At 50.6% G+C, this 11478-nt stretch overlaps 1 protein-coding gene across 1 annotated transcript in view; it reads left to right on the forward strand.

Moving 5' to 3' along the window:
* LOC121288457 (paired box protein Pax-7-like) overlaps positions 1 to 4311 on the forward strand; it is a 678103-nt gene extending 673792 nt beyond the window's left edge. Inside the window, exon 6 of the mRNA XM_041206989.1 lies at positions 4196 to 4311. Within this exon, the coding sequence (XP_041062923.1) occupies positions 4196 to 4311 (116 nt within the window). The remainder of the gene's footprint in view (positions 1 to 4195) is intronic.
* Positions 4312 to 11478: the final 7167 nt, after the last annotated feature.

Below are 11478 nucleotides of genomic sequence, written 5' to 3' on the forward strand. Positions count from 1 at the left end.
ACCCCATAACCTCAGTCTGAACCCAGACACCCCGAACCCACAGTCTGAACCCAGACACCCTGAACCCACAGTCTGAACCCAGACACCCCGAACCCACAGTCTGAACCCAGACACCCCGAACCCACAGTCTGAACCCAGACACCCTGAACCCACAGTCTGAACCCAGACACCCCATAACCTCAGTCTGAACCCAGACACCCTGAACCCACAGTCTGAACCCAGACACCCTGAACCCACAGTCTGAACCCAGACACCCCATAACCTCAGTCTGAACCCAGACACCCCATAACCTCAGTCTGAACCCAGACACCCCGAACCCACAGTCTGAACCCAGACACCCCATAACCTCAGTCTGAACACAGACACCCCATAACCTCAGTCTGAACCCAGACACCCCATAACCTCAGTCTGAACCCAGACACCCCATAACCTCAGTGTGAACCCAGACACCCCATAACCTCAGTCTGAACCCAGACACCCCGAACCCACAGTCTGAACCCAGACACCCTGAACCCACAGTCTGAACCCAGACACCCCGAACCCACAGTCTGAACCCAGACACCCCGAACCCACAGTCTGAACCCAGACACCCTGAACCCACAGTCTGAACCCAGACACCCCATAACCTCAGTCTGAACCCAGACACCCTGAACCCACAGTCTGAACCCAGACACCCTGAACCCACAGTCTGAACCCAGACACCCCATAACCTCAGTCTGAACCCAGACACCCCATAACCTCAGTCTGAACCCAGACACCCCGAACCCACAGTCTGAACCCAGACACCCCATAACCTCAGTCTGAACACAGACACCCCATAACCTCAGTCTGAACCCAGACACCCCATAACCTCAGTCTGAACCCAGACACCCCATAACCTCAGTCTGAACCCAGACACCCCGAACCCACAGTCTGAACCCAGACACCCCGAACCCACAGTCTGAACCCAGACACCCCATAACCTCAGTCTGAACCCAGACACCCCGAACCCTCAGTCTGAACCCAGACACCCCATAACCTCAGTCTGAACCCAGACACCCCATAACCTCAGTCTGAACCCAGACACCCCGAACCCACAGTCTGAACCCAGACACCCCATAACCTCAGTCTGAACCCAGACACCCCATAACCTCAGTCTGAACCCAGACACCCCATAACCTCAGTCTAAATCCAGACACCCCATAACCTCAGTCTGAACCCAGACACCCCATAACCTCAGTCTGAACCCAGACACCCCGAACCCACAGTCTGAACCCAGACACCCCATAACCTCAGTCTGAACCCAGACACCCCATAACCTCAGTCTGAACCCAGACACCCCGAACCCACAGTCTGAACCCAGACACCCCATAACCTCAGTCTGAACCCAGACACCCCATAACCTCAGTCTGAACCCAGACACCCCGAACCCTCAGTCTGAACCCAGACACCCCATAACCTCAGTCTGAACCCAGACACCCCATAACCTCAGTCTGAACCCAGACACCCTGAACCCACAGTCTAAATCCAGACACCCCATAACCTCAGTCTGAACCCAGACACCCCATAACCTCAGTCTGAACCCAGACACCCCATAGCCTCAGTCTGAACCCAGACACCCCGAACCCACAGTCTGACCCCAGACACCCCATAACCTCAGTCTGAACCCAGACACCCCATAACCTCAGTCTGAACCCAGACACCCCATAACCTCAGTGTGAACCCAGACACCCCATAACCTCAGTCTGAACCCAGACACCCCGAACCCGCAGTCTGAACCCAGACACCCTGAACCCACAGTCTGAACCCAGACACCCCGAACCCACAGTCTGAACCCAGACACCCCGAACCCACAGTCTGAACCCAGACACCCTGAACCCACAGTCTGAACCCAGACACCCCATAACCTCAGTCTGAACCCAGACACCCCATAGCCTCAGTCTGAACCCAGACACCCCGAACCCACAGTCTGACCCCAGACACCCCATAACCTCAGTCTGAACCCAGACACCCCATAACCTCAGTCTGAACCCAGACACCCCATAACCTCAGTGTGAACCCAGACACCCCATAACCTCAGTCTGAACCCAGACACCCCGAACCCGCAGTCTGAACCCAGACACCCTGAACCCACAGTCTGAACCCAGACACCCCGAACCCACAGTCTGAACCCAGACACCCCGAACCCACAGTCTGAACCCAGACACCCTGAACCCACAGTCTGAACCCAGACACCCCATAACCTCAGTCTGAACCCAGACACCCTGAACCCACAGTCTGAACCCAGACACCCTGAACCCACAGTCTGAACCCAGACACCCCATAACCTCAGTCTGAACCCAGACACCCCATAACCTCAGTCTGAACCCAGACACCCCAAACCCACAGTCTGAACCCAGACACCCCATAACCTCAGTCTGAACACAGACACCCCATAACCTCAGTCTGAACCCAGACACCCGAAACCCACAGTCTGAACCCAGACACCCCATAACCTCAGTCTGAACCCAGACACCCCGAACCCACAGTCTGAACCCAGACACCCCATAACCTCAGTCTGAACCCAAACACCCCGAACCCTCAGTCTGAACCCAGACACCCCATAACCTCAGTCTGAACACAGACACCCCATAACCTCAGTCTGAACCCAGACACCCGAAACCCACAGTCTGAACCCAGACACCCCATAACCTCAGTCTGAACCCAGACACCCCGAACCCACAGTCTGAACCCAGACACCCCATAACCTCAGTCTGAACCCAAACACCCCGAACCCTCAGTCTGAACCCAGACACCCCATAACCTCAGTCTGAACACAGACACCCCATAACCTCAGTCTGAACCCAGACACCCGAAACCCACAGTCTGAACCCAGACACCCCATAACCTCAGTCTGAACCCAGACACCCCGAACCCACAGTCTGAACCCAGACACCCCATAACCTCAGTCTGAACCCAAACACCCCGAACCCTCAGTCTGAACCCAGACACCCCATAACCATACTGGCCATGAGAGATAGGAAGCGGTTTGAAGCACACCTTCTCAGCTGACCCTCTGAATGATTTAATCCAGTCAACAGATCTCCCCAAGCCACCGTTCAAAGGTCTTGGGTAACATCCTTTGGGAAGAAGGGCCTGCTGGGAGCCATGAGTCATCACCCTGTCATGGTGCGCTCACTGGAGTACTGAGCATGCTCAGTGTATTAATTAGCCAATCCCCCATCTCCAGACTGGTGCAAAGGAATATCAAAGACTTTTGTGCGAGACCATGAAGTGAATTTAAATGGAAATGACAGCTCGGTAATAAGGCTTTCCATTGAACACTGCTCCCCCCTTTGGGGCAGAGAGATGACGAGGGCTTCACGCTGAAAATGTTGTTTATTTATTAGGAGTGATTGTCTGGTGTGCCAGCTCACACAGAACAGTTATTGGCAGAGTAAATGGAGTGGTAATGAACAGAAAGCATAGATTATCCCACATGAATCAGGAGAGCACATCCAAATACAGGACTGTGTCACAGTACCTGAAGCCTGATGACTAGGCCTTGATGCTCCTGCACTCCTAAACTTTAAATTTAAACAGCTCTAAATTCCAGCCCCAAAAATTAACCCTTTGAGTCTTAAGGGGGGGACAGGAGAAAAGTTTTTAATCTGTCGTTTTATTGTGTATTTTTGTTACTAGACTGTAGGTTTCATGCTGAATTAACACTGACGGGTCAGCACAGATAGCGCTCGCTGTCCATGAGTTCACAGTTCGAATCTCCTGATGCACATGTGTGTGCTTTATTGTTCTTCAGCATCTTCGTCCCGTCCCCTCCCAGTGACTCGACCTCTCATGTGGTTCGATCCCAGCCCGTGGTGTGGGAGCCAATCTCAGCAGAGACAGGATTTGGGGTTTGATACTCAGTCTTAGTGCCCCCGGTTCACAGAGAGAAAGGAGGTGGTCAAGCCGACTCGCTGCTCTTGACCGCCATCTTGTGTCCCCCCCTTGGTGAGGGCAGGGTGGGTGTTGGCTCTGCAGGATAGCCTGATGGTATTCATCCACAGCTGAAGTATGGGACCTGAGAGCAAGTGTTGAGAGAGAGAGAAATGCCTGGTGCTATATAAATGCAAGTAGGTTGTTGAAAGGGGCAGGGGAGGGCTCACAATGAAAGGGGAGAGACGGGTCCCTGGTTTCCGTTTGCTTATCCTGTTGGGTTTTGTGTTTCTTCCCCAAGGTGCAGTTGACTACCTGACCAAGAACGTGAGCCTGTCCACACAGAGGAGGATGAAGTTAAGCGAGCACTCTGCTGTCCTGGGCTTGCTGCAGGTCGAGACAGGACAGGCTTATTGAGGACGTCCCGCGGCAGTGGAACCTCACACAGCAACCAACACACCGACAAAACAACAAGAGAGAGAGAAAAACACTCACCTGGCACGTCCGCTGAACAGCTAAAACCTGGGGCTGAGACATTGTGGGGCAATTCTAGAGGAGAGCTCAGCCTGTACTCTTGAACTCCCAGTGACCCTCTCGCCACACCCCCTCGGATGTATCATACACCATGTGTTCCCCGATCCCGGATACCCACCCCCCCCATCCCCGCCCTGAGCTGGACGCTTATGGTCTAGAATTGCCCCTGTAAAATTGTATAGCCCCTTCGATGGTTTGTGAGAGTGAATTATTTTTTGTTGAAATTTCATTCCTGCCTTGCCCACAAGAGACTGTCCCATGAAGGCAGCTAGGCTCTGTGGTGAGGGAGGGTACCTGCACCTGTTGCCCCTTCCCCACCTGCCACTTATGGGCACCAGCCGTTTAATAAAAAAAAGAGGACCAACATAGACGTGAGCTATGGATTGGAAAGAGTGGCTGCACCTGCTGGCTGAATCCTCCCAGCCATAAAGAGAAAAGATGGCGTTACAGACTGGGGGAGCACTCGGAACGTCCTGGATCAACTCACTTCTCACCAATCGAAGCTCCCGACAGCTCCACATGAAGTGGCACGACAGCCTGTCCTCGAACGCACGAGAAGCCAAGAGACACCCACTGGGAGCTCTTGGTTTTTTATAAAACCGCTCCAATGGTGTGGGTGAGACCTGACCCACTCACCCACCGCCTCCCGGCAGCCGTTAAAACAATAGACCAAACACGTGTTTAGACTGCTCTCTGTTTTTGAAAGGAGAGCATTGGCTCTTTGGGAAGAAGGGACGAGTAAAAAGATTGGGTTTAAGGGCGCCTGATCTCGCTGAGCCTGTTTTCACAAGGAGGTCCCTGAGCCTGTGACCATTGACAAACGGGAACAAAGCAAGAGGGAGCCAAATGGAATTTGTTTTCCTGAGGGTGCGGAGCAGTTGGAAGGGACAGTAAAGTCTGTTTTATCAAACAAGGCTTAATTTCTTGATGCAGAGTGTCAGTTATTAATGGACAGTGACACTTCAAAGTATACATAAACATTCCAACATTGATCTACAGCAAGGCTTATAAAAATGTAAATGACCATTGCAGATTGGCACTGAATTGTCCACGTAGTTTGTATCTAAAAGACTATTCTATGTATGTTTTGAGAGAGTGCCCACTGTTAGTGGCCTGGAGTCAATCACACTGTTTAAATCTGGATCCTGGATGGAGGCTGTTATTCTGTCTCTGTTTCTGCATTCCTGGTCCCAGACTGAAATACTCCTGGTGTTTCTTGCCTGTGACTCCTAATCCAGGAGAGCTGGCAAGGGCCGAGTCAGAAGCTCTGAGAGCAATTTGCTTCAGTAAATGAACTCAGGAGGAGGGGATGTGCTCCCCCCAACTCCACACACCAGGAACGTCAGCCGGTCACCAGAGGACTTTGAGCTTCAGCAAGAGGGAGGAGGGATCTGGATGCCACCAGACTGAATGTCCGTGGGCCCTTTGACACAGACTGTGCTCCAACAGAATGAAGCTGTTTTACACTAAATGTCTCCCCACAGCGCCACAATCACTCAAACTCCCTCCCTGCCCTCTCTCTCTCTCTCTCTCTCTCTCTCTCACACACACACACACACACACACACACACAGATCATCGAAGATTACATCCTTCCATTGTCCATTCCAATTCAGCCACGATGGATCCATCCACTCTCCTGGGGACCACAGTCGCATCTTCACCATGTACTTTAACTCAGCAAACCTCTCAGCTCGTCCTGTTTCCATGTCTTCAGGTGTTGAAGTGCGGAGGGAGTGTTACCTTCTGTAGGACGTTGGGCTCCGTGCGTTTTACTGTAATTAAAGAAAAACATTTGAAGTACTTCACCAATATTCTATAGACTTTCTTGGCATGTTAGATACTGAATAATTCTTTCCCCCTCCCCAAAACCCCTGTCTCCCACCCCCACCCCCCCCCCCCCCCCCCCCCCACCCCCCCACCAACCATCTCTGCTGTAACTTGTATTGTAGAATCGCCACATGAATTTAAAAAAAAATCCCAATTCTGTTTTGGCTGCATTTAATGGAATTACTTGGAGCTTCTTGAGTGCTGCTGCCCTCTGCTGGGGCTGCTTTAATTCACAGGAAACACACAGCTGTGATAGGGCAGGACGGCTTTGCATCAGGCATACAAAGCTTCCTCTCTCTTCACTCCCCCCTCTTCTCCTGAAGACCCCAGCACCCTGCTGGGGGGGACTCTGTAACCCCTCACCGTGCCTGCTCTTCCCCCACCCCCGTGCCAACATTGGCGTCTGGCATCGAGGGATATCACTGCCCGCACCCCGTGCTACCCTCACCCAACATTGAGACCCTTCACAACTGGTGTGGGGAGTTACACGGGGTAGAGACCTGGAGAGGGAATGCCCCGGCTCCTTCATTTCCCCCCCTCCCAGCCTCAGGGTTTCTGAACCCCGCAAGTTCCCATTCTGGAAGAGAGTGATTATTAAGTTCTGGCCTGCGATCTATTCACCTCTGGTAACATGGTTACAGGCACCTCTTCCATGTCAAATTCAGAAATCAAGTTGATTAAAAGGACACAAGAAATAGAAACAGTGTCCCTCCCCGATACAGGTAAACAACCTGTTTCGTAATGAATGGTGGAGCAGGATCGATGGGCCCTATGGTCTTCTCCAGCTCCGGTTTCTGGCGTTTACATTGACATATAAAGAAGGCACTGGATTCTCCCCACGTGATCTCATTCAATGGCACTGGAACCATGTTGGGAGGGGTGGTGGGGGAGAGAAGCTAAATGGCCCCCTCCGGTTCCTGTGTTCCCACCCCTCCTGCATCTGCATTGGGATCAGCTCCCCCGGCACTGACTGGAGATCAAACCTGCGATTTTCCGATCGGAATGTCTCAGTCCCACACTCAAGCCATTCCGAATCGTCATGGCGCCAACATCGGGTGCCAGAAAAACAAAGCGCTTTTGTGGCCGCTTCTCCTCACTGGTTATCGGTGAGTTTGTTGCTGAATTGGAACTCAAGGGAGGGACCGAAAGGAACGAAACACAAATGAGCAAATAGGCGTCAGTGCAGTCCTGGGTTTCCAGGGTTGGGCATATTCCTGGAAGGTTTCATGACCTGACCTCTTGCCCCCAGTCGCCTTACCCAGCTAAACAGCCCCTCTTCCTGGTCTCCCATATCTTTAGGACTAATACACAAAAGAAAATTAACGGGACACCAATCTTTGTTTATATGAACGTACGGATTAGGAGCAGGAGGAGGAGTAGGCCGCTCAGCCCCTCGAGCCTGCTGGCCTGATTGTAACCTCTACACCCGATAACCTTTCACCCCCTTGTTAATCAAGGATCTATCTAGCTCTGACTTAAAAATATTCAATGAGTCTGATGTCCCTGTGATTTTGTTTCCCCGCCCCCACCCCTCTGAGTTGCCTGGAGCAGTGTGTCCTGGAGGGTTATCTTCAATCGCTGGAGCCTCCCTAGAAGATTGGCAACCCATGCTGCAGTCCCTCACAGGTTAAAGCTGGGGTAGTGGAGGGTCCAGGGGACTGTGAAGTATCCCCTCCCAGCACTGATGCAAATCCAGGTTGTAGTGTATATAAATGTCAAATATCTAAAGCCCCAAGCTCCGGGAGTTGGCTTATGGGTAAGTTCGGCCTCATCGTTAGACCTTTGTCTTTCACCCAAAGGCAACTCATAATTCCATTAAATGTCCAGCCTAGTTTGTCCTTGCTCCATTAACAGACCCTTCAACTCACCTCTCACTCCCTTCCCTGACCCCCGTCTCAATAAGCTTCTGTGCTTGTTTCTTATAATTTGATTGAGCATGTGTGTATATAAAACCACTGCATAATTTATTCTGCTACATTGTTAATTATAGAGTAGATGGGAACTGTACTCACATTTACATACAGTCAGTAGATGTCTGGCTTTGTAACCTGCTATAATTGTTATCTCATTAAAGCTTAACTGAAACTAGGAGTATGTGTGTGTATGACTGTCCGTCCCCGAGGCAGAACCGGACACCCTCCCTCTGCACCCCGGGCAAAATCAAAAGTGAAGGTGGGAGGTTACGAGTCCAGAGAAAGGAAGCAGTGGTCAGTTGCTGGACTTCATGAGGCGGAGGGTTGGAGTTTAAGAGAAACCCAGGCAAGGGTCCAAGGCCCACAGTTGCACCGAGCTCGAGGAGAAAATGTCAGAGAAATCGGGAAGCAGTGGAGAGGCGAAAGCAATCTCGAGTTTATCGGCCCCTGGATCATAGGAAGAAAGGGATACGGAGGGAGGGAAGGAGCCAGCAAGACAGAGAGGAAAGAAAGGTTTGCATTTCTATAGCACCTTTCATAACCTCAGGACATCTCAAAGCACTTTACAGCCAATGAAGCACTGTTGTAGGGACTACAGCAATTTCTGCACAGCAAGGTCCCACAAAAGCAATAACAACAAGATAATCTGTTTTAGTGATGTTGGTTGAGAGATAAATATTGCTCCGGAGAATTCCCCTGATCCTCTGCGCAGCAGTGCCCTGGGATCTTTTATATCAGCCTGAGAGGGCCTCCGCTCAACATCTGATCCAAAAAGACGGTACCTCTGACAGTGCAGCACTCCGTCAGGACTGCACTGGGAGCGTCGGCCTAGGTTTTGTGCTGAAGTGCCTGGAGTGGGGCTTGAAAACACAACCCTCTGACCCAGTCATGTTTCAGTGTTATCGCTCTCATCCCTGAGATCAGAACAAGGGGAAGAGAGGGAAGATCAGATTGGAGACACTGGATAGGGAGAAAGAGAAAAGGCTGCCAAACACCTCAGATTATCACAACACTTTGTTTGGACTCTCATTGTCTGTGATGGGAACCTGCTGCCCGGGGATGGAAGAAATCCTGCAGCTATCAGAAAGCAACTGTTGCTGCAGTTAATAATGTGAAAAGTCACGCTTTTACCCTGTCTGTGATTGAGCAGAGGTCCCCACTGACCCCTACTGGTCACTCAAGCAACTGCATGAGCAGAAACCTCAATCTTACATGACAATGGACATGTAAATCCAATTTAGAACAGTTGCTGTGCCACAATCTTCATGCACGAGGCCTTCTGATTGTCTCCAATAGACACTATGCAAAGTCAGCATCAGTGTAAGCCTCTCACAGAGGGCTGACATCACAACTGGAAGGTCTAGAACAAGGGGTCACAGTCTCAGGATGCGGGGTTAACCATTTAGGACTGAGATGAGGAGCAATTTCTTCACTCAAAGGGTGGTGAACCAATGGAATTCTCTACCACAGAGGTCTGTGGAGGCTAAGTCACTGGATATATTTAAGAAGGAAATAGATAGATTTCTAGACTCTAAAGGCATGAAGGGGTATGGGGAGAGAGCGGGAGTACAGCGTTGAGATAGAGGATCAGCTATGTTCATACTGAATGGTGCAGCAGGCTCAAAGGGCTGAATGACCTACCCCTGCTTCTCTTTTTGTAGGTTTCTTACATTTATATAGCGCCTTTAACATCGTAAAACATCACCGGGCATTTCACAGGAGTGTTATCAGACAGAAAAATGAAGCCACAAAGGGAGATTTCAGAGAAGGCTGGTGAAAGAGGTAGATTTTCAGAAGGGTGTTAGAGGAGGAGAGATAGATAGAGAGGCAGATTGATTTATGGAGGGAATTCCAGCCTGAGGACCCAGGCAGCTGAAGGCATGGCTCACAGAGGTGGAAGCATTAAAACCAGGGCTGCGCAAGAGGCCAGAATTGGAGGAGCGGTGAGATCTCAGGAGGTTGTGGGGATAGAGAAGGTTACAACGATAGGGAGGGGGCGAGGCAAAGGAGGGAGTTGAAAACAAAGATGAGAATTTTAAAATTGAGACTTTGATGGACCAGGGAATAATGTAGAGATAAAAGCAAAATACTGCGGATGCTGGAAACAAAAACAGAAATAGCTGGAAAAACTCAGCAGGTCTGACAGCATCTGCGGAGAGGAACACAGTTAACGTTTCGAGTCCGTACGACTCTTCATCAGAACTAAGAAATATAGAAATGAGGTGAAATATAAGCTGGTAGAGGGGGGTGGGACAGGTAGAGCTGGATAGAGGGCCAGTGATAGGTGGAGGCAAAGAAGAGATTACCAAAGATGTCATAGACAAAAGGATAAAGGGGTGTTGACGGTGGTGATATTGGCTGAGGAATGTGCTAATAGTGACATTAAGGGTAGAAAGCAGATCTAGATAGTGACAGATAGTCCTAGGGTGGGGGGAAGGGATCAAAATAGGCCAAAAGGTGGAGATGAAATAATGGATGGGAATACATTTAAACATAATGGAAATAGGTGGGTAAAGAAAAGAGATGCTAGATGAATGGGGCCTGGCCTGAGTTAGGATACGTGCAGTGGAGTTCTGGATTAACCCAAGTTTATGGATTGTGCAGTGTGGGAGGTTGTTCAGGAGAGCATGGAAGCAGTGGCGTGGTTGGGAGAGATGGTGGTGAGGTGGCACTGGCAGGCATCAGCACACAGGTGGAACCCTCTGTATCTTCAGATGATGTCATTGAAGGACAAAATGGAAAGAGAAGTAAGAGGGGGCCCTGGGTAGATCACTGAGGGGCTGCAGAGATAACCGGAATGGGAAGAGGGTCAATGCCCAGGATTCTGCTACAATTGGAGAAGTAGGAATGGAACCAGATGAGGGCAATCCCATTCAGACAAGAGAGGAGAGGTGCTGGAGGAGGATGGTGTGGCCAATCATGTTAAACCACAGTAACATTAAACCTGGGACGAAGAATGAGGCTGTGAGGGGTCAGAAGCACCAACTATCAAAGGCATGATTCATCACCTTCATTTGTCCCTACAGTTTTATCCATGAACAAGATTGTTGTAGAAAACAACCAGGGTGGCAAATGTCTTGGTAGGATGACTCTGGGCAGGATGGACCATGTGTGGGGAGGTGTACATTTTGGGGGAAGGCTGTTTTGAGGGGTGGCTATTGTGGGGGAGTGAACATTATGGGGTAGGGGGTGGACATTGTGACGGGTGGATAGTATGGGATGTGGATATTATGGGATGGTGGATATTGTAGGGAGTAGATATTGTTGGGGGGGGTGAATATTGTGGGGGATGAATATTCTGTAGGGGG

Source organism: Carcharodon carcharias, chromosome 15, assembly GCF_017639515.1.
Source record: "Carcharodon carcharias isolate sCarCar2 chromosome 15, sCarCar2.pri, whole genome shotgun sequence".
NCBI classification, from domain to species: Eukaryota; Metazoa; Chordata; class Chondrichthyes; order Lamniformes; family Lamnidae; genus Carcharodon; species Carcharodon carcharias.